This window comes from Staurois parvus, unplaced genomic scaffold (assembly GCF_062004578.1).
Source record: "Staurois parvus isolate SC_StPar_1 unplaced genomic scaffold, SC_StPar_1.0 ptg000048l, whole genome shotgun sequence".
Classification (NCBI taxonomy): Eukaryota; Metazoa; Chordata; class Amphibia; order Anura; family Ranidae; genus Staurois; species Staurois parvus.
In genome coordinates, this window is record NW_028317844.1 from 3256724 (window position 1) to 3281932 (window position 25209).

A 25209-nucleotide genomic window follows, 5' to 3' on the forward strand; every position below is an offset into this window, starting at 1 on the left:
GCCCAGGCACATCTGGCACACCCTGTGCGCACGCATATGCTAGTAGCAAAATGGCTTTGATAAGTGCATAAATGGATGTTCACTTACCTGAAGGTTCATAATGGGGCAAGCTCATTTAGGAGTTTCTGTTTTCAGAATAAATATAGATATGTTGCATAGATCTTTGAAATGGCATATCCTTTCCATACCTTTGGCTAATATCATTTGCAAAATCTAAACTCTCCTTGCCTTCTCCTTCTTAAAATGACCCTGTCGATTGGTTAACAACGTCAAAAAGCACTGTCCGCATACAAAAATGGGTTTATAGTCACCCCTGCAGTGATTAGTTCCTCCAATCTCACATTCAACACTTCCAGGAATGCTGGAGTCCCTCTTTGCATGTCCTATATAGTGGTGAAATGGTCAGAGGGGGGAACCAGGCACCAGGCATCCGCCACAAGTGTTTTGGATATGAAGCGGCTATTGCTCTGCAAAATAGCAATGACTGGAATAATGAATGGCAGTACAGGTGAGTATAAACCCTTTTTTTGTATGTTGTGTTTTTGGTGCTTTATAACTAGGAGACAAGGCCGCTTTAAGCATCTCCCCAATAACTAACAAGAGGGCTTATACGTTGGTAAAACTGTACTTCCTTTTTCCAGCTTCTATTCTTTTAATATAACTATGCATTTAAATGTTTTATTTTTTTAACAAAACCATGAGCACAGATTCCAGAGATTGATCTATGAGGCTCCAAGATCAAATTGTAGGGTATGGTATAGTTAGTACCTTTATCAAGATTGCCAAAACAATCAAACATGAATTACAGATACAATAGAAGTGATGTACAGTTGTGTCCAAAATTATTCAACCCCCAATGCTGTAAAGGGGTTTAGGGACTATAGTGTACATTTGGAATTGTATTCAGAATCAAATCCTACAAGGACGTTGTAACTACCCAAATGCAACTAAAATGACATCAATTGTTTATGTAATACAGTAGTAAATGGTTCTTATGTGGTTTCTTCATTGCCACAATTATTCAACCCCTTAAAGACTACCACTCTGAAGAACAGAGGTTCATACAGGTGCTTTCCATCAGGTATTGAAAACACCTGTGGATGTCACCGAGCAGCAATCAAGCATAATAAGCACCAATTAGGCAGCTTTAAAATGACTGTGATACTCAGCTCCTTCTAGACATTTACTGGTGTGGTTACAAACATGGTGAAGGCAAGAGAATGGTCCAGGAAGACAAGAGAAGAGGTGATTTCTCTTCACAGGAAGGGCAATGGCTATAAGAAGATTGCAAAGATGTTAAACATACCAAGAGACACCTTAGGAAGCATCATTCGCAAATTCAAGGCAAAGGGCACTGTTGAAACGCTACCTGGTCGTGGCAGAAAGAAGATGCTGACTTCGACTGCTGTGCGCTACCTGAAGCGTAGAGTGGAGAGAAGTCCCCGTGTGACTGCTGAGGAACTGAGAAAAGATTTGTCAGATGTGGGTACAGAAGTTTCAGCCCAGACAATAAGACGCACACTGCGTAATGAAGGCCTCCGTGCCAGAACTCCCAGGCGTACCCCCTTGCTGTCTCCAAAGAATAAGAAGAGTCGACTGCAGTATGCCAAAAGCCATGTGGACAAACCACAAAAGTTGTGGGATAGTGTTCTGTGGACTGATGAAACAAAATTAGAACTGTTTGGGCCCATGGATCAACGCTATGTTTGGAGGAGGAAGAACAAGGCCTATGATGAAAAGAACACCTTGCCTACTGTGAAGCATGGTGGAGGGTCAATCATGCTTTGGGGCTGTTTTGCTTCTGCAGGTACAGGGAAGCTTCAGCGTGTGCAAGGTACCATGAATTCTCTTCAGTACCAGGAGATATTGGATGGAAACGTGATGCAGTCCGTCACACACCTGAGGCTTGGGAGACGTTGGACCTTTCAACAGGACAATGATCCCAAGCATACCTCCAAGTCCACTAGAGCATGGTTGCAGAGGAAAGGCTGGAACATTTTGGAGTGGCCATCGCAGTCACCAGACTTAAATCCGATTGAGAACCTCTGGTGGGACTTAAAGAAAGCAGTTGCAGTGCGCAAGCCTAAGAATGTGACTGAACTGGAGGCCTTTGCCCATGAAGAATGGGCGAAGATACCCGTAGATCGCTGCAAGACACTTGTGTCAAGCTATGCTTCACGTTTAAAAGCTGTTATAACTGTAAAAGGATGCTGTACTAAGTACTAAGATTGAATGTCACTTGGGGGTTGAATAAAACTGATAATGCTGTGAGCACAGAAAAGACATTTGTGGTTATTTCATTATAACTGTTATGTTATATTTGTCTGACCTACAAGTGCCTCTTTAATGTAAATGTAAGCAAGATGACTGAATGATCAAAAGCAATGTCAAACTGGCCAAAACACTCAATTTCAGTGGGGGTTGAATAATTTTGGACACAACTGTACTTGACAAAACAAAAATAACCGTAATTATAATATACATTTGTCAAGATGAAGATTCTGAAAAAAGTGCATACATCTTGTTTAAAATAATACATGCCAAAAAAAGAATACTAAAGCAGATGTTTTTCTTTTATAGTTTGTCAATATTTTTTCCAGAATGCCTATGTTCATGGAGCTATTTCTGTTGTTTACAAAGATGAAAAAGCTTTGCTTTTCTGAGCTTCATGTTTTTAAAATTTTTTTTGTTAATCTTCTTCTGCAGCAACATACAGTAGCTCTGACCTTGGAAAACAACAGAAATGAAAAGAACTCTAATACACTACATTTGTTGAACTGTAAAATAGTAGCTTTAACTTGTCTGCTACCTTGCTTTGCTAAACCCAACAAAAACATATGTTTAGCAGAGGTTGAGCTAAGCAACTCAAGTCACTAAGCATAACTTCACCTATTAAGCAGACCCTAATACCTTTTTAGGCTAAGAAAACTTATGGTATGCAATTTTCCAGCCTTATTTAGTAAACAACACTTAAAGACTTACTAAACCCAGGACCCTGCATTCACTGTATCTGGTCTTCTACAGTACACAGAACATGGAAATGCAATTATTTTTAGATTATATAAACTGCTAAATGCCTTTTCTCATCAGCTGTTTATAGTAGCCTTGTGACTTCTATCAGTGTCAGGCAGAGCACGGGTTACAGCTTGTAAGAGATTTCATTCTCCTTTGACTGTCCTATTAGGCTTCATGACCCCTGACCCTCTGTCAGTGCTGATTGCCCTGTGCTGATCACATACACCCTCCCAAGGAAAAAAAAAGACTCTATAGCCATACACATTAAGCTGAGCATGTGCAGAGTGCCTCCTAGGGCTCTGTACTATCAACAGATGGATTGAGGACAATATAGAAAGGGTAGGATCAGAGAAGATAGGCTCAAACAGCCTTTGTACACAATGTGGATGATTAACCCCTTAGGTTCCACAGTGAGCATAACAAGCATGCTTTACTGCATATAAAGACTGATTTTACTGTTGAGGGTTTAGTAACACTTTAGATTTTAACCATAGCTATGCTTTAAGAATTAAACCATATTTATTTCCATATTGTATTTCAATTATTTCTAGCCTACTATTAATCAGAACAATCTTTAAGTTTGTAAACATACTTTGTGAAGTTCCCCACACATTTATTTTCTGGGAGTAGACAATGCTGTATCACACATTTCATAAAGTCTGCCTTCTGAACCACAGAAGTGCTGAGAAGAGGTGTTTCAGGAAGTCTGTACAGGAACCACACCTTGCAGGCAGCAAGGTACCATGGGATATGTAGTCTGTACAAAGAGCAGAAAGAAAGCTGCAAAGCATGCAGGGGATCCAAAAAGTTGTGGAAAGCGATGGTCAACAGACAAGCAGTACTCACAATATGAAACACGATTTTTCAAGTAAGCTTGTATTGAATTGTCAAAAATAACTATTGTTTGTATTGTTATTACAATGCTCATGTTATACATTGTGTGCTGTGACCAAATAACTCCCTTGCGTGCTAGTTCTTAGCTGCACCAATTATAAATCAAAGCAGTAAAATATTAATCCAGATTATTTTTTATGGGATACTGCACTCAAGAATGACCAATTATTATTTAAGAGCTCTTTGTTGGTCAAGGCTGCATGTGAATGGTTAGAAAAGCTACACCATAATTAAGGATATATTGGAAATGACCTGATATTTTCATTTAATCCACAATACCATGACCTAAAATCAGACGTTAAAACTGTGGCATACTATATATCATTACCTTGTGTATACTTGTAGATCAGTCTCTGAAGGAGCTTCTGAGAGATTAATGCCATATGTTTCTTTTGTTGACTGAGATGTTGTCTAAAGGAAAAGCAGACATTTTTATTCTATCATTAAGTCACTGCTGAGAATACATGGGAGAAGAAGATTTACCGAATGTAATAATATATAAGTAATAAAGCAGTCTGTTATATACAGTACGATCACTCAGAAATCAGATGATGTCTTAAGAAAGGCAAAAAGTCAGTTTCACTGAGTAATGTGAGTTTTCACTTGAAAATGATCATTAGATGCAACAGAGAAAAATACTTTTTGCAGAGGATTCTTACTAATTTTATTTAGTTTCATTTATTCAGAGATCAACAATGTACATACAGTTTTCAACATAAAATCCAAGTCATCCAAGACATATACTGTAACTTGTCAATACATTCACATACATGTTGTAGTCAATAAACTGCAACTTAGTAATAAAATATTGCCAAAAGGGATCCATACTTGTAACAGAGGACACAAGGAGTGGCAACTGTACATTTTTGTTGGTTAAAAGGAAGGGTGGAAAGAACGCACAATATTAGGAAGCTTAACAGAGCAGGAAAATGTCAGAGACTTTATATGACGGACATTGGTTTTTGTTCATATTTATTAGTTACTCTCTGGGCCTTCTTCATAAAAAGCTTTATATAAGCTGGTTGGCTCAATTAGGTGCTTTGATGGAGTCTCTGAAAGGTCAAAGTGTTTTAAATGATATATCACAATATATAGTATTTTGGACAATACAATCATTTTAAGGTATAAAATGTACCTTTTTTCTAGTTTTGAAAAGTATAGAGAAAGGATAGGTAACACATTGTCATTTACAGTTTCACGTGGAAGATTATCCCATGCTATGTGCCCAAACTGCTCTGTCAGTGGATCCTCTGGTGGGTCCCTGCTTCCTACAGATACACCATGATGCCATGAACTATAACAACTTAAAGTTATTTTTTGAAATGTTTTAGAAATAACAAACATGTCATACTTACCTACACTTTGCAGTAGTTTTGCACAGAGCAGCCCTGATCCTCTTCTTTTCAGGTCCCCTGGCTCCTTCCTCTCAAGCACTGCCCCCAGAGAAAGCTGCTTGCCCTGGGGCACCGCTGTGTGCTCGCTCCCTAGCTGCTGCTCTATAAGACACATAGAGCCGCAGCTCAGCCCCGCCCGCCGCTCTCTTCTTACTGGCTTACTGGCTGTAATTGACAGCAGCAGGAGTCAATCGGCTTCTGCTTTTGTCTCAGCCAATGAGGAGGGAGAGTCCCCATACAACCGAGGCCACTGTGAACATCGCTGGATCGAGATTGCTCAGGTAAGGATTCGGAGTGGCAACTGTGCTGCACACAGAAGAACCACCCACAATGTACTGTGGACAGGCAGCCTGTACAGGCACAGGCCTCTTCTGGGTCCCTATCCCTACCTGCCAACTCCCACTGCAAATGTACATGGGAGTTTGTACAGTGGGAGTCTGTCAAAAGGTTCCAGCCAATGATTCATGGCCAGGACCTGCTGATTGGCTGTATCCAATCACAGCCCAGAGTCCTGTGTTGACAATCAACACAGGGCTCTATAGAGAGGGAACAATCTCTTTGTTGATATTGAGAAGGAACAAAGAGATTTTTAGTAAAAATTGATTAACCTGAGATGTTAACCACTTCCCAGCCAGTGTCTTTTGTACAGTGACAGTTTATTGTATTATCACTGATCACTGTATATCACTGTATTAGTGTCACTGATGATGTCAGTGTTAGTTCCCACCCAGTGTCAGTTAGTGGCACTATCACAGTCCCATTATAAGTTGCTGATCACCGCTATTAGTAGAATTAAAACTCTTTACGTCTGGAGGATAAAAAATGTAATCTCCAAACATGGAAAGGTTTCTTCACAGTAAGAGCTGTGAAAATGTGGAATAGACTCCCTCAAGAGTTGGTTCTGGCCAGCTCAGTGGATTGCTGTAAAAAAGGCCTGGATTCTGTCTTAGATACACAGAATATAACTGGATACTAACATTTATAGGTAAAGTTGATCCAGGGAGTATCCGATTGCCTCTTGGGGGATCAGGAAGGAATTTTTTTCCCTGCAGGAGCAAATTGGATCATGCTTTTTTTTTGGGGGGGGGGGGGGTTTGCCTTCATCTGGATCAACTGTGGGTATAGGATTATAACTTTATTTTTTTTTAATGGTTGAACTGGAGTTTTGTCTTTTTTCAGCCAGACTATGTAACATAAAGAAGCTCGCCCATCTACCCTCTTCCTCCTAATGGAATTTTCAGCTGCAACATGTGAATAAAACACCCCTTCATCTCTAAAGGTGCAGAAATTTTGGCTGATCTGAGCAGCTTAATAAACCAAACAGATGTTATACGTTTGGGTAACAGCCAGAAATCATGATATATAATCTATAGTAACTAAAATAAACCATTCCAAACATATGAATTGAAAATGTATTAATTTAAAGTGGATCTAAAATCTAACAATACACTTCTCCTATTTGCTCACTTGGGGTCCGTGAAATATATCAAGGTGTTTTGTATTACCAGTCAAAAAAAAAAAAAAAAAAAGCTGTTTATCGTGCCAAAAATCTTGCGAACTGATAACTTACTGTGCTCCCTTCATCTACCACATACAGTATAAGTTTTTGTAATTGGGTATGCCATGTACATTCAGTTTTTGTTCCAAAGTTTATATATGCTTTAATTTTCACTCTCATAAGCAAGCACAATATTATTGTCCAGTTTGAAAGCATTCACTTTTCTTAATAATGTGCTCTAAAATCACCACTCACAAAAATATAAAAGTAAGGTTTAGGAAAGGAAATGTATTATAAATAACTTAGTGAGACCGCTGTGCCTTTTGCAAAGAAAAAAAAATGTGCTTATTAAAAAAGGGAAATGAACACAGCACTGTATCAAATTTTACCAAATAATTTGATATAGATATACAGTAACATCTTTGTGTCATTTGTTATTATTAACACTTCGAACATCTATCTCTCTCTATATATCTATACAGACCTGTAAGTACTGTATATTAGCAAGAAATGTGAGTAAGTATATATTGCACTTTACGTTTCCTTAGGTAATATGGGGTCAATAACAAAAAACAAAATACAATATATATATATATATATATATATATATATACACACCATTTATAAGATATTGTCTTAATATCATATAATATATATATATATTTTTTTTTTTTTTTTAACACAGCACATGACTGACAGTTTGCAAAAATGTAACATTCATGGATAAGACACATGCATGGGTATATGATTTTCAGTAGAATAAAAATACATTGTTTGGGCTGCATCCTATCTTTTATTACATTTCTGTATATATTATTGTCATTGTTAGAGCCATGTATAATAATAATGTGCATTAGCCTATAAGCAGGACATGTATGTTGGACTGTCTGTTGGGCAAAGGGATACAAGTGTATTTGACAGTCTGTAAAATTTGTATTTGGGACTGCTAGGGTGAAAATAAAAGCAATCAGTAGTCAAACTGTTACATAACAGGCTGCCTTCAAGTTTTTGACTAGCTATAAACTTTTGAAAGAATGGTTTCTGAGGTTGTATAAGAATAATTCAGAAATTCACTCATTGTAGCCAGTATACTTTTAAAATTTCTGTCTGCAGCTGTTAAAGTTTCATCCCGGATAAATACCAACAGATGATGTTCTTTATAGTAAGTCATAATTCGCACTATGTTCAATGGTGATTTTGTAATGTCTTTGTAAAATATTTTTGAAGTGTTGCAGCGAAAAAGAAAGTGCTTACATAATCCCTTATTACATATGCACCATCTCTGCAGCTACCAGATAACCTCTGAACAGTATTCACCCCATTTTTCCTACAAACTTTTGATGCTGCAATGGAAAAAGAGTTATTTTTGGCTATTACTATTCTTTTTATACTGTGTATGTTGCAAAAAAAATAATAGAAAGGCATAGATGTGTGACATGCTGATACAGTTGTGCTCAAAAGTTTACATACCCTGGCAGAAATTGTGAAATTTGGGCACTGATATTGTAAATGTGGCTGATCATGCCAAAAAAATTGTCTTTTATTTAAAAGAGTGTAAATGGTTAAACCTCAGTCCCTTGGGAGCTTTCCCACCACTCCATTCAACTATTAGGAGTAAACACAATACTTGGTATTGTGTTTATGGGGACCATGTAACAGTGGGGATGCTTGTTGATTGAGTCAGAACCATCGCATGAGTTCAGAGCCACAGCCAGTCCTGTGTACGCTTCAAGCAGAAAACTGACTTGAGCTTACGCAGGGTTGCCCTTCTGTGTTCCACAGCTAAATGGAGGGGCAGGACACTGAAAGATAAATATGTGCACTGAGAAGAGCAACACTGCAAAAAACTTGTTGATCTGCCTTGAAAAAATACAGTGTAATTGTAACACAGAAAAAAAGACCTAAGGTACATGGAGTTTATTGTTTGTGAAAATTTGCAAAAATGCCCTACATTGTACATAAAAGACTGTGTTACTCCTCTGGTAACCTTTCCATATATGGCTTCTCTGATCCATCTCCATCCATCCATAGTCAGCGACCCATTCCATCTGCAAGAGTGATGGACAGGGAGGAGATTTCCCATCCATGGTCGAAAGACACGAATGTAAGTAATTGATCGCATCTCTGTATCAGCCATACAATATCATATTCAAATTGACCAAAACTTCAGAAACAACAGATTCACAAAGTATCTCAGTCCTGCCGATTGATACAACATGTTTGATAATTTTCTACTCTGGCTGGTCAACTCAGTTTGATCCAGATTCGATCTAGATCGATCAGAAGGGAAGTCACGTCTATCCAATTGTATGCCAATTCAATCATTCTAAATGAATCACACATAAATCTGATAATTAATTGAAGCATCTATAACCACCATTACAATAGCACAGCTATGCTTTGTGTGTGCAATGTTATTTTTTTTTTTTTTATATGAGATATGTACACCCGCTCCTGATGACGTCATACGACAAAACATGTAGGACGGGGCTTGATATCGCTACACTTGTACTCTGAGAAGGAATTGCTTTTTGCTGGGATTTAAAGTGCCATACACATGGTTTTTATGTAAGTGCAATGTTAAACGTGTTTTACCTAATAAATACAGTGTTACGCTACCGTTCCAGGTGGTCAATTATCTGTGGTGAGTGGGGCTCTGGAGGGGAAGCACTAATTGGAGCACTTAGCACACAGAATTGCTATGGATAAGAAGATTTATTACTGTATCACTTAACATTCACACCGGATGTGGATTTTTTGGGGGTTTTTTTTGAAATGTTTGCACATTATTGGGACTTATATATATATACACACATTAGGGATCGAAAGTTTGGGCACCCCAGCTAAAAATTTGTATTAATGTGCATAAAGAAACCAAGGAAAGATGGAAAAATCTCCAAAAGGCATCAAATTACAGATTAGACATTCTTATAATATGTCAACAAAAGTTAGATTTTATTTCCATCATTTACACTTTCAAAATAACAGAAAAAAAAAATGGCGTCTGCAAAATTTTGGGCACCCTGCAGAGTTAATATCTTGTACTGCCCCCTTTGGCAAGTATCACAGCTTGTAAACGCTTTTTGTAGCCAGCCAAGAGTCTTTCAATTCTTGTTTGAGGTATCTTTGCCCATTCTTCCTTACAAAAGTCTTCCAGTTCTTTGAGATTTCTGGGCTGTCTGTCACGCACTGCTCTTTTAAGGTCTATCCATAGATTTTCAAATATGTTGAGGTCAGGAGATTGTGAAGGCCATGGCAAAACCTTCAGTTTACGCCTCTTGATGTAATCCCCCGTGGATTTCGAGGTGCGTTTAGGATCATTATCCATTTGTAGAAGCCATCCTCTCTTTAACTTCAGCTTTTTCACAGATGGCATCAAGTTACCATCCAAAATTTGCTGAAATTTATTGAATCCATTTTTCCTTCTACTCGTGAGATGTTCCATGTGCCACTGGCTGCAACACAACCCCAAAGCATGATTGATCCAACCCCATGCTTAACAGTTGGACAGAGGTTCTTTTCATTAACTTCTGTGCCCCTTCTTCTCCAAACGTACCTTTGCTCATTCCGGCCAAAAAGTTCAATTTTAACCTCATCGGTCCACAGAACTTGTTTCCAAAATGCATCAGGCTTGTCTATATGTTCATTTGCAAAGTTCAAACGATGACTTTTGTGGTGAGGATGTAGAAGAGGTTTTCTTCTGATGACTCTTCCATGAAGACCATATTTGTACAAGTATCTCCTTATAGTGGAATAGTGTACCACAACTCCAGTGTCTGCCAGATCTTTCTGGAGGGATCGTGCAGTCAAACGTGGGTTTTGAATTGTTTTTCTCACAATCCTGCGAGCTGTTCTGTCTGATATGTTTCTTGGTCTTCCAGATCTTGCTTTAACTTACACTGTTCCTGATGACTGCCATTTCTTAATTACATTCTAAACAGAGGATATTGACATATGAAAACGCTTTGCTATCTTCTTATAGCCTTCTCCAGCTTTGTGAGCGTCAACTATTTTCAGTTGTTATTTTCAGTTATTTTCAGTTTCAGTTTTCTAGACAACTGCTTAGAAGAACCCATGGTGCTGATTGTTGGGGCAAGGTCAGATGAGTCTGGGCATTTAAAACCTTTGAGATTGACATCACCTGGTCTTCCCAGATGATGATTGAGAACAATCCAAGACACTGGCAGGTCTCCGCTTGGCAAAGGGGGCAGTGCATGCTATAAATTCTGCAGGGTGCCCAAACTTTTGCAGACGCCATTTTATTGTTTTCTGTTATTTTGAAAGTGTAAATGATGGAAATAAAATCTAACTTTTGTTGACATATTATAAGAATGTCTAATCTGTAATTTGATGCCTTTTGGAGATGTTTCCATCTTTCCTTGGCTTCTTTATGCACATTAATACAAATTTTTAGCTGGGGTGCCCAAAGTTTCGATCCCCACTGTATATATAGTTTTATACAATTTCACTGTATACACAGTTTCTGGCATTGTATATGTGCTATTTTTAGCACTGTTGTCAATAAAGCACCTGTATTTACTTATTGGTTAATTTAGGATTTAGTCACTGGGGAGGAGTGTGAAAATTCTACAAGAAGGGATATAATTGTCAACCCACGGGGCATTATAGCACATGCACATTTGTGGGGACTCTGTGTAGTGGGGAGTTCATTCAGTTATTATTTATTTAAAGTAGCTTTTGGGAGAGGCAGTGCAGCACTTTTTATGTATGTACACACGCCATACACACACATTTACACAAACATGCATACATGCACATGCATACAGTACATACACACATGCACATATGTACCAGACCAGCACCAACAGAAGGCTGCTTAGGATTCCAGGATGATGGTGGGGGGGGGGGGGCGCTAAAATGCACCTTCGCTTGTGTAGACAAAAATCTTTGTACCAGCCATGACTGGGATTTTGCTTTAAATGCTAGAAGGTGACTTTTTGTTGGCAGAAGAGATTCTTCTTTTTCTAATTGAGCACCGAGCCACACATGCGCAGCTCGGTGTATAATCTCAGAATACTGTGGGTGCCAGGACAAAGTAACTCAAGTGCACATGTAAAACAATTTACTTAAAGTCTAAGAAAAAACAGATGTTGCTTGCAATGCATTCTAATATATTTATCTTAGCTTGGGCCTAACTTTACCTTAACTGGATGTGTATGATGGAAATGACACAGTGAAATGGTATAACCTGAACGTATTAGTCAACACACAAAGCAGAATTGGTGAAAAGGTCTCGCTGTGAAAAATAAATGTATCTCAAAATTTCTTCTAACAAAATTTCAGATGAAAAGGTGCACTTAATGTTCCAGCTGTGGGGTCATGCTACTGCAAAATGACTCTGTCACCAGAAAAAAAAATTGCTCTTCCATTCCAGTCACAGCTGAAGCTTTCTGATTGCTTTTCCTAGTAATGGAAAAATCATACGAAGGTTCATCTAGGTGCCAAACCACAGAAAGAACAGTGATCATCATCAACATGGAGTCTCTGTAAAAGTTTGCCTGATAACGCTTTGTGATGGAGTAGAATCACATTTTTTTAAAGTTTCTTAAATTGGACAGATAAACTGTTATTGTTTGCTGTTGGAAGTATAACTCACTCTGTCATGTTAAGCCTCCATTTCAAGTGAGTCAGGAAATGAACACTTAACCAGAACTCAAAGGAACCAGTGAATATGACATGTTATTAGTTAATTGATGAATCACTTGCAAAGCATCAAAGGACTCTTGTTGAGTAACAAAAGACAGGCATATGAAAATGGCATGTTAACAATAATTGGGTCATAGACATTTTAAGGTTACCTTCCAAAAAACAGAGGTGTTTGAGATATTCATGTAATTTAGAGTGTCTAAAAGGGGTATTTTTCACCCAATTTCTCCGAAAACTCAAAAATGTAATGTTTTCAGACTCTAGCCTATGATACTTCAGTGATCCTCGGTGCAACTAACTCTTCTTAGCATATCCTACCAGTTGTAGCATGTTTATCTGCTATGATTTCAAGGGTACACAAAGGAAAAAATCCTCACCATCAATATATTACCCCTGAACTTGCAGCAATAGAGTTGCCTGCTTCTTTCAGTGAATTTTCTAGCCTAGTAGGGACTCAGCCATAGATGAAACTGGACAGTGTAGATGCACCTGGTACTCTTGGATGTATCTGCATTTCCATCATTCTTCAGCTTTATTCCCTTAAAGAATATGTAAACCCAAAATTTCATATTCCTGATATGTGCCTGCTGTACCATGTACAGTATCCTGTTCTCTTTGTATTGCTTCCTTTGTGTAAAATCCCTAGTGTTCCTGGCAGTCCCTCGGATTTCCTTTTAAATACTGTAATACTCAGTGTTTTCTCTTCCAATGATAAGACTTCTGCTTACAATTCCCCTTCCTCCCCACACAGCTTTTCACTAGGAAGATTAGTGTCCTGCTGTCTCTCCTTCCCCAGCTCCTGCTGCTGCTAAGAACAGAGGAAATGTGATCACTTATAAAAATGGAAAAAGGGGTGTATATAATGTTTTTTATATCTAGAAAGATTTATACAAATTTCAATTTTAAACTGAATATGTTCTCTCACAAGGTGAAGGTTTACACAATCACTTTAAAGCTTATGTAAGCCCAAAACCAAATATGTTATATATTGTAACTTACCAATATATCTTGGTTGCATTCATTTGTTTGAAGGGTTTTTTTTAGCGATGCACCATATTGTCCAAAAATAGGGTCATCAGTGTTTTGCCAATAGAAAAAATAGCAAATTCAAAGCAGAGCTCCACCCAAAAGGGGAAGTTGCGCTTTAAGGCCTCCTCCCTGGCTCCTGTTTGTGAAATGGAGCTTTTGGGGAGGATACGTTAAGCGGGTATACGATTTTGACAGATACCTGCTTCATGGGCGCGGTCATCTTTCCCCTTTTAGAGATGAATAGGAGTTGGGCTCCGGAAGCATGGCGGCACATCCCAACCAGGGATCCTAAGAGGTGTCACCCTTCTAGCAGGTGTCATCCGGAGGCGGTCCACCCCTCCACACCCCCATAGCTATGACACTGACCTTTCTGCAATATTCTAATAACTTTCACAGTTTATTGAAATTGCTATATTGTGTTTTTTCCAACAGTGAAACATATGAATACAGGGACTTCATGTAACCCATTTGCAAAAGTACAATAAACTGTCACCTCATGTGACTCCAGCACTTTTTTATTCTGCATGAATTTATTCAGGCCTATCCTACCAACATTACCATTACAGTTGCCTGATTCAGTAAAATTTACTCCTGGAGCCATTCCATGCAAGTTGAGCAGTGATCTCTTATATTCTTCTGGTGTTTTTGTAAAACATTTATATCATCTTAATCAGGATCTTAATCAGGATCAGAAGTCAATCTAACGATCGACTTCTGACAAACAGGCTTATTGGAAAATGTTGCTTTAATCAACGCTGCAGCCAATCATCTGCAGCACTGATCAGTGTATTCTGATGAAAAGGGAGTCCTGCTATTAGAGTAGAATGACACAACAGGGAGAATTCTTGCATCCACCTCGAATGTGTGAATTGGGAAATCTGTTCTGTTTTTTCACTCACCCTAGTGGCCTAGTGGCTGAACAAAAAAAAAACTGAACCATGTATGGCCAGTTTTACTCCTAGTTCAGCAATTAGCTTTCCTACATAGATTTACACAGGAAAGCACTATTTTGAGTCCATTCAAAGGTCTTCTTATAACTGAAGCCCTGATGAAGGGGGAGTTTTTTCTCTTCCCCAAAACACATTGCTTTTTTTAAGTGTAAACCAATACATTAATTTGGACTCTTATAATTTGGTCTGATGCTCCTCACATTAGCAAATGTTTTATTCTGGTATCATGTTGGGTACCCACAGGAGAGTAGCCATGTCTGTTGTGAGCAGCCTAACCTGAGCTAGTGTCCTCTCACTACTATGCATGAACTCACATCAAAATCCCAGAACCTCATGGATTCTTTTTTCTACATTGGATGTTCTTAATGCCAGTCATCCAAGGCATTAGGTAATGCCAATGGACACTCTACAACATGGGACAGAGATGAGCGTATTGTTAAAAATGTCTGCCATAACCCTCCTCACTTAGCTCACATCTGCCCATGACTGCTTTTGTTCATTTTTTTTTTAAGTGTATTTTCTCAAATTTTCATTATTCTTTTGGGCATCACATTGCAAGAAAATACACAAAAAAAAAAGTGGACTTTTTCAAACTGCAGTGCAACGCACCGCAGAGACCTGAACAGGTCTGAACAATTTCATTGAATAACATTACCAGTTTCAACACGTGAAAGATGTGAACAGGGCCTTAAGGAAGACACTTTAAAGCTGGGACACATGAAGTCACAAGAAAAGAAACACAAACACAAGGAAAAAAACTACAGATGTGGGTGTACAGAAAAACACATAAGAGGCACTAGAAGGGAAACAAAAAAGTTTGCTGATCAATGAGGAAAGACATAGACATACAAGCAAACTCAATAGAAAGAGAGAAAAAGAAATACATGGGATGAAGACACATGTTGGGAAAAGAAAAATAGGGAAAGATTGAAAAACATAAAAGTTAGAAAACTGAAATACGTTGCAAGTTACTATATATTTAGAGTAAAGGAAAAACTAAATATGTTTTACTGTGGATTTAAAAAAATATTTTGGTTGGGCTATCTAAAATTTGACAAATGACTCTGTGATTTCTAGTAATGCCCTTGGAAAAGACCTTCTACCATACTGTTGATACCAGTTATAGCTTTGCCTCTATACAACTAGTTAAATATTTTTTCCCTAATGAATAACTTAGAATAATAAGCTTTGCAACTCCTGTAATTAAATGCCTGCTTGATTTAATTTCACGTACCCACACATCACTTAGCTCATCATGCGACAAAACATTAGCAGTTTGTGAACCTGTGCTGTAGAATTGTATGCAGTAGTAATATGGAAGGTGTAGTGCTATCATGTAGTGTTCGCTTTGCACAACTGATGGCTTAATCCTCGTACACACAATGAGAATATCAGACAAATGATTGTCCGTTTTTTTTGTTTTTATTGCATGCTAGTCTCATATTGAAATCGATTAGGATACTAGAGTTAAGAAAATTCTCGTAAGACAGAATACAACTCTCGCACTGATGTAATGTATTGTATTGTAATGTATTCTTTCGTTTCTGAGCATGCGAGGTCTTGGTTACTCCATTTTTTTATGGATGAATACTGTACTGATTAAACAAAAATCGTTCATTCTGTTATCGTACGAGAAATATTTTCATGCTTGTCCCTTTAGATCATTTTGCACAAACTGTCCCCATCGACTCTCAAAAGCTGTAATCAGATTATGGGACGATTGCTCTGAAAGCAGTATTTTTCATCTGATTTTCTCATCCTGTGTACTAGGCTTTAGATTGACATAACCCGACTTAGCCCAAACCAACATAGTTGAAGCCAGGTTCTTGTGATTGTCTTAAATAACCTAATGTTAATACACACAATCCAGCCAGTAAAATCTGCATCACTGATTCCATTCAGTAAATAGGGGCAATGTAAAAGCCTGCACAGATATGTGGTTACATACACAGGGCAAATAATATTGTCAAAGATGTTGAACATTTTAGGAAAAAAATAATAGCAGAGTAAAAACCAGCATTTGAGGGTTAAAAACTTTTGTTTCTGCCATAACACTTGACAAGTCAAATAGCTGATATCTGACATTTAATTAGGCACCAAACCTAATATCTTACCATCAAACTTCAATTACATTCACCACAATTTCCTTGTGACTCCAGCTTTGGCATATTAGTGAAATGATCAGCTTTAGGCTGGCTTCACACTGTTGCACTGTGATCTGGCTGCAGCAGAGGTGTGCCCATGGATTTTGCATGTTTTACCTGTGGTTTTAGCCATGGTCCCATAGACTTTCTACAAAGTCATGTGTTTTTGGCACATTTTCTTAAAATGTCCTGCATGCTGCACTTTTAGAAAATGTGCTAATAACAAGTGACCTAATAAAAAGTCTGTGGGACTATGGCTAAAACTGTGAGTAAATTGCACACAAACAAAAAAGCAGGTACACTCGTGCTGTGGCCAAACCGCAGCGCAGTAGTGTGAAGCCAGCAAATTAGATTACTGAGACACGTAGCTTGGGTTGGCACAATATTGGCATTGTTTATATGGTGACTTTACTTACTACTTGCACAGTCAAGGAACAAATGGTTTCCTATAGGAATTAGTACAATGGATATCAAGGTTACACTCCATGTGCCATATTTCTTGTGCTAAAGTAAAGGTTGCCATACACAGGAGCATCACATGATGCATGATGCACATGATCATACAGGAACCACATCATGTATGGTGAATGAACGGACATACCGCAAGTTGGGTAACTACGTAGAACAGTTTTGATAGGTTGAAGGGTTTTGTCCAATTTCCAAGCAGGCACAGCATAGTATGGACTTTATTTAATCAAGACGTCTTGATGCCTCATTTTGCCCACAACAAGAACAATGCTAAGATATTGTCCAGCGTTGGGACCAGAGTATGGGGGATCTACTAGTAAATTGGGTAATTAGGTCTCACAATGGGATTAAACAAACATATAAATATCATATATACACAATAATCAAACACATCATTCTGATATATCAAAAAGGTAAAAACATACATTTTTGTTTCCTATATTTATTGTAAATGGTCTACCATCTAAGGGTCTTCTAATAGGTACATGAACAGCCCCAGTAGGTGTCTGCCTTTATTGTAAACATAAATAGTTTAATTCCAATAAATGCTCACCTCTGATGCTTTGGTATTATCGCCAACATCAGAAATTTTCACAGGTGTAGATCGCTGGGACACAGCCCCTTCTTCCTCTTTATCTGTTCCAGAATCATCATCAGAGCTACTAGATACAGCTTCCTCACTTGGGGGAGGAGGAGCACTTGCAGCAGTTTTCCGCTGTAATACAGTCTCTTCCCGATTTGTCTTGTTACTGCAAAATGAAAATTACGTTACCCAAAAGAAAGCTTAGTCTAGGCATATTGGTCAAAATACAACCCCCTGAAAAATAATTTCAATGCCTTACATGTTGTGTACCAACATGGAAGGATCACCACTTATTGCAGCCCCTGGATTATACCAAGGCTGGAAACAGTAATCAGACTATTGATTTAGGACTATGTAAAATGGGGGGATTCCATAGTCTGTGACATTTGGCACAAATCACTGAAATTAAATTTCCATTAAAACTCTATTGTTGGTGAGGAATCTCTCCTGACAGAATCCCTTGTCTTGAACCTTAATATAGAAATATGATACAGCAGCCCACTTGGTCAGTTTTACTGTTCAGTAGAAGGGCCATTATAAGTGGTTAGATAAAAACAAAGAACAGTCGCGTCTGTCAAAAGGGCTGTGGCTGGTAGGGATGCTGGCAGGGGCAAATTAAACTAAAAACACATAGGGGTTAATTTACGAATGATAAATGGACTATTCACTTTGTACGGGAAGTTGTACTTTGCAAGGTAATTTTCCCCAGAACTTAGTGAATGAGGTGAGGCTTTACTGACTTCTATCATCCAATTATGTGCAAGCAAAAATGTGTTTATTTTGTTTACCCTGCATGTGATTGGGCATTCTTTGCAAAGTAAAACTTTGCTGTGTTAACCAAGATCTAGGGGAAATTCCATTGCAAAGCGAACAGCCTGTTTGCCTTTTGCAACCCCATAGTATACAGGCACAAAGTATGCAGTGTTTTGTCAAGCTCCATGAGGTAGCTTTATTACAAAAAAAATACAAAGTTCTGTTATGTATGACAATCAATTTATTTTTATATATATATTTTTATATATTTGTACATCCTTACATATTTGTAAGTTAATATCGTATTGGTTAATTCACTAAATAGTCTTGCTCCTTATATGATATGCACAGTGGCTAAATGGTTAGCACTTCCGCCTGGCAGTATTAGGATCGCTAGTTCGAATCCCAACCCTGGCACCACCTGCCTGGAGTTTGCATGTTCTCCCTGTGACTGCGTGGGTTTCCTCTGGCTACTCCGGTTTCCTCCCACACTCCAAAGACATGCTGGTAGGTTAATTGGCTCCTGTCTAAATTGTCCCTAGTATGTATATGTATGAATGTGAGTTAGGGACTTTAGATTGTACGCTCCTTGAGGGTTAGGGACTGATGTGAATGTACAATATATATGTAAAGCGCTGTGTAAATTGACGGCACTATATAAGTACTTGAAATAAATATTATCTGTGATATCAAAGTATATCTAAAGAATTAGAACATCTATCAGTTTTTATTGCTGGCTGTGTCCCTGTTAAGGAGATTCACCCTCTCTATTTTTCCCATTTACCAACCCAACATTTGGACAACCCAAAGTTTGAGATTTTCTTTTATGTTCCTTTTCATTGAAAGTGAACATAAAAGAAAATCTAAAATTTTGTGTTGTCCCCAGAAAGATAATAGAGGGGAAATCTTCCAATGGGGAAACATGTTCTGGTGACCTTGGGGTCCACAAAGAATTCCCTTATTTTGCAGGGATTTCCTCTTACTTCCTGTTTAGCTATGGTACAGGAAATGAAGGGAAATCTTGGCAATCGGACACAGATGGCAAAAAAAAAAAAAACTGACAGAAGTTAAAACCCTCCATTGCTCTATCCAAAATTTAAAAAAAAGTTTTGCATATAATTCTATTTTAAATACCAAAGTGGTGTTAAACCTAAAACCAACAATGTAATATATTGCAATTTACCAGTTGATCTGGCCAATAAGTCTGTTATTTTTCAATTTCCTTTACAGATGACACTGTCTGGCTAAAGTGGCAGTTAGGCCTAGTTTACACTTGCAGCTGGACATCAGTAAAAAACAGACAGTTGGAACACACTGCCACCACGAATGACTGACAAGCTGCTATATATTACATTTTTGGTTTTGGGTTTAAATAATTACCAACATAAAATACAAAGAAGTGACATACACATACTTTAAAACATTTTAGTCAGTTTAGGCTCCATGCACACCAGTGTGTTTTTTTGTTTGTTTTTTTTAAAGCTCAAAAGACACTGGATAAAAACACTGGTAATAGCAATTCTTAGTAGCGTTTAGGAACGTTTGTGTTTTATAAGCGTTTTTACAGTACATATAGCAGAAAAAAAAGCTAGAAAAAAAAAGCTGTTAGGAGCATTTTAGTAGCAATGGGCAGCATTTAGCATTTTTTTCTTCTGGAAAAAACATTCCAAAAAACAACACAAAAACAACTATTTTTCTGCTCTAGACTCTGAAGCTCAAAAAATGCTAATAGCCTAAAGTAGTGTGCAGTGACACATAGGATAACACTATTTAGCTTCCAGAAGACATAAATGCCAACAACAGCTTCTAGGAGCTTAAAAAAATGCTAGTGTGCATGGAGCCTTAAAAAGAGCTAGATAACACGTGAAATAATTCAATTACAGGTTGGCTATATGGCATACTGCAGGTGATATAAAGTGATTGATTGTTTAGCTAAGAGAAGCTTAACATTTATTCACAGGTTCTTTGACCTTCACAGGAATTGCCATAAATGTCATAACAACTCCAAACAGAATAGACATATCCGATATTACAAATGCAATTATAACAGGATTTTTTACTGCCTCTCACATCCTACACAAAAATCATTTGCTCTGCCTATTTTATGTATGTATTATGAGCTTCTATGTGAAAAAGACGACAAGTAAAATGCACATAGAAGAAGTCTTTTAAACAAACTCTATATGATCAATGGAAAAAGATCTGAACCCAATATAAACTGCATTACTGTAAACTGGATTATTAACTTTTTAACTACAATATATGCAAATTATTCTTTTAATTGCAATCTGCAGTCAGCTATGATTTAATTTATTTCTTTTACATGTTACCATAGCAACAGCACTTTTTGTGTACAGGAGTTTCCAGATATCATTTTAATAAATAGTTGTTTTTTTGTTAAAAAAAAACAGAGTTCAATTTTAACCACTTGCCCTCCAAAAGATTTACCCCCCTTCCTGACCCGGCCACTTTTTGCAATTTTTTTTGTATTACTTAAACTCAAAATTGCGGTCATGCAATGCTGTATCCAAATGAAATTGATGCCCCTTTTCCCCCACAAATAGAGTTTTCTTTTGGTGGTATTTGATCGCCTGTGTGTTATTTATTTTTAGCGCTATAAACAAAAAAAAGACCGACAATTTTGAAAAACAGAACAATATTTTTTACTTTTTGCTATAAAACATGTCCAGTAAAAATATTTAAAAAAGCCTAATTTCTTCATAAATTTAGGCCAAAATGTATTTCGCTACATGTTTTTGTTAAAAAAAAAAAATCCCAATACGTGGAAATAGATTGGTTTACGTGAAAGTTATAGCATCTACAAATGGTGGTATATATACTGGAATTTTTTTTATACTATTAATGGCGTCGATCAGTGACTTATAGAGGGGACTGCGGAGGGCAGACACTGGGTGGGAACTGACTAACTGCCACTGACATCCCAATGACACTAATACAGTGATCAGTGCTAATAAAAAGCACTGACACTGTACCAGGGGCGGACTGACCATTCGAGCACTCGGGCACTGCCCTGGTACCTTTTTTTTATAGGCTTTTTGAGTGTGGGCAAGGACACGGGGCCCCCATGAGTTGTCAGTCCGCCACTGCACTGTACTAATTTCACTGGACAGGAAGGGGTTAACATCTGGGGCGATCAAAGGGTTAACTGTGTGCTGTGTGATGTTTTACTATGTGTGCTGTGTGTGTTTTACTTGGGAAACATGCTGCTGTGTATGTCTCTGCTGTGCAGAGACATACACAGCAGCATGTTATTGCTGGCAGGAGAGAGACCGGTGTTGTCTACATACAGGTCTCTCTTTTGTCAATGTTTCTCAGTGATCGCTGGGTGCCGGCGGAGAATCTCCAGCCGGGAACCGGTGATTGACATCCGTAGCCGTAAATGGCGGCGTGGGTAGGGCGGTGCACGAACACCCTACCCGGAAATGCAAAATCATGTATATATACATGTGATTTTGTACAGCCCTACCGCCCTGTAGCAGTAGTTCTGCTATAGGGCGGTGGGGAAGCAGTTAAAGCCCAATTTCAAATTTAAGAAAAATCCCCAGCAAATTTAAGAAATAAAAAAACAAATGATGCAAACCCTAACTGGATAATATTTAATTTCTTAGAGCGATGTGTATCATTTATCATTGCCATGTTTTTCCATTTATCATATTTTCATTCCTTTGCATCACGGTGTGGCTGATCCCTTTCAGCCTCTTTGCAGCCATTTCCTATCTACATCCTCTATAGCACGGATGGAGGATGGAGGGGCAGACAGCTGAGGCAGGTTGCGCAGAGTAGTTGTTGTACAGAGCAGTTAAATATAACATCTTTTTTATTTTAATTTTAAAAAATGATCTTTAGCAGCACTTTCAACTGGTCACACATGTTACAATCAGATTGACACATTGGTAAATATAACAGCACAATACCTAAGATGGAAGGATGGGGGGGCCTTACTTAAGTTACTACATCTTTTGAAGTGTTGCTTATATTGTTTAAAGCTTGCACAAGCTCACTTCCATTTAGCATTGCTGGTTTAAAGAGGCCTCTGCAGTGTCCTTTCATAGCTTACTATTTGTAAAAAGGGAGAATGTCCTCACTTTCCCTCTAGAAGCAGATCAACTCTTGGCTTTACTTAATGAAACCATGTAAGAGGGGCTGTACCGCTGACATAAATTTATTTGTACTGCCCTGCTAATGCTTATAATGATTTCAAGGACTTCGCAGGAACCCATTTAGCTGCAGGCATATCACATCTTAAATCGCTAAACTTTCTGAAAACTTCCTATTAACTCATTTCTCATAAACTCATTGGTTTTATTTCTGTTACGTTGTTTAACATAGACACTAAAGTTCTCATTTTGCAGGGTCAATCACTGGTCTAGAAGATGGCTTTCAGATGTAACTGAATCTTTTATATGCTAGACAGAAAAAAAAAACTGGTTACCTGAGACAACTTCACAGTAAATGTGAAAATCTAATGTAATTATGCTGAGTACACTGCAATGTACTTAGAATTTATATGGCTTGCAGAAAATGTTCAGAGCTGTAGTATGGTAACAATGCATGCTCAGGATGTGTTATCCAAATAAAAATGAGTTAATGAATGAAATTATAATTTTGACCAATACATCTGCTGCTGGCCATTGACTTAAAAATAATGACTGTTAGAAAAATTTCTCATTTAATCAGGAATTCGATTTTCTTTTAATTGTACCATTTCACAAGTTATGAGGACAAGCATAAATAAAGTACTGTTCTAATGCTTCTATCACTGATATCAGCCAACATTACATGTAATGATCTGGTGCAGAATTTATGGAACAGCTTGTCAAGGCTACAATGTGCTAAAGGAAAATGACAAGTCACCGCACTCTTGACGCTCTCTCACTGTGACCAAAACTGAACCAGGTAGTGTAAGATGGCTTTAACTGTGTGCTCCACCCACAGGAGAGGACCCGCAGATGCGTTTTGACCCCTAGTAGGCTTAACCACTTGTCTACTGGGCACTTACACCCCCCCCCCCCCCCCACCCCTGCCCAGGTCAATTTTCAGCTTTCAGTGCTGTCGCAATGTGAATGACAATTGCGCGGTCATGCAACACTGGACCCATATGAAATTTTCATCTTTTTTTTCACACATATACAGATTTCTTTTGCTGGTATGTACTCGCCGCTGGGTGTTTTATTTTTTACACTATAAACAAAAAAAGAACAAAAAATTAAAAAAAAAAAGTTTTTCTTTCTATTACAAAATTTTGCAAAGAGGTAATTTTTCTCCTTCACTGATGTGCGTTGATGAGGCTGCACTGACGGGCATTGATAAGCAGCACTGATGGGCACTGATAGGCGGCACTGATGAGCTGGCATTGATATGCAACAATGATGGGCACTGATAGGCAGCACTGCTGGGTGGCACTGACTGGCAGCCCTGCTGCGCACTGATGTGTGGCACTTCTGGGTAAAGGTGGGTGGCCCTGCTGGGAACAGGTGGGTGGCACTGATCATCAGTGCCCTGATGATCGGTGCCGATCCCTCCTCTGACAATTGCCGGTTATCGGCAGTACTTTCCTCATGCTGTGACAGCGTGAGGAAAGTGCAGCCGATAACCAGCAACTGCATTTACCGGTGATCTGCTGTGTCATTGGACACAGCTGATCACGTGGTAAAAGGCCGCTGTGATTGGCCGCGGAAGGGCGCGTTCTGGGAGGACGTCATATGACGTCCTCCCAGAACTGGCCGGCCGCCATATGACATCCTCCCAGAACTGGCCGGCCGCAGTGTAGCAGTCATTCGGCTAGCTGCAGTCGGCAAGTGGTTGTAAAGCCTGAAGGTATTATATTCATGAAGGTAAAAAAAACTTCAGTATGCAGCTTCCCCTGCAGCCCTTCCTAATACTTACCTGAACGCAAGCCCGATCCAGCAATACGCTCGAGAACGGCTGCTGTCCCGGCTCTCTGCCTTCTCTGCCATTGGCTCCTACTGCTGTCAATCACAGATAGTTGGGAAGTGATCACAGACATTGAGGAGGGATTCTGATCAGTGCTGCAGGCTACAGCAGTAATAATCTAAAACGGTTGTACAGAAGTCGAACAGTTGATCAACTTCTGTTAAACCAGAGTGCTCATACATGGATCAAAATTCAGCCAGTCCCAGCAGAACTTCAATTTCATTCCATGTATGGCCAGTCTAAATGCTCCCCCTAGTGGCTCTTCTACTACAATAGCTAGTAGGCGGTAGTTAATTCAGTGTTTTTGCATGGCTAGACCACTTACTGTTATCTCACATATATATTCTTATTATAGCCAAATTTACCACCCTAACTCCTCCCACAGTTTTTACACTACATAGACAGTAACATACCGAAACGTGCGGATTGTTCCCGATTGGTGTGCTATTACTTTGTGGAACGTTTCGCCGAATGGTTCACGAAATATCAGTGTTTTTGTGGTGAAATTGATCCCATAGGAATGAATGGCGGAATGTTCAAAACTAGAGTGGGAGCTGACAAATGCTAGAGTGTGAGCTGAAAACTCAGGACATGGATTCTAAACTGCCATCACTCCCTCATTTTCAAGCCCACCTACACAAATCTTATATCAAAACGTTCAGCTATCCCTGCTGTCCATGGCTAAGCCATAGTCCTGATAGTTTTCACAATATGACCATTTGTTTGCAACTCACACCGCCCATTGACATTCATTGAAACTGCACTCTAGCCACCTCAAATTTGAACGGCAATTTCTAAACTGCGACTGTGCCTTCATTTTTAATATTTCAGAGACATACTATGCATCAAAATGTAGGTC

At 38.6% G+C, this 25209-nt stretch overlaps 1 protein-coding gene across 2 annotated transcripts in view; it reads right to left on the bottom strand.

Annotated features, from left to right (window-relative positions):
* Nucleotides 1–25209, bottom strand: part of FIG4 (FIG4 phosphoinositide 5-phosphatase) — a 315676-nt gene that overhangs the window by 65053 nt on the left and 225414 nt on the right. For both annotated transcript variants that reach the window (XM_089664705.1, XM_089664713.1), the window contains exons 21-22: nucleotides 17613–17808; nucleotides 4238–4320 (exon numbers count right to left, since the gene is read on the bottom strand). In XM_089664705.1, the coding sequence (XP_089520831.1) occupies nucleotides 4238–4320; nucleotides 17613–17808 (279 nt within the window). The remainder of the gene's footprint in view (nucleotides 1–4237; nucleotides 4321–17612; nucleotides 17809–25209) is intronic.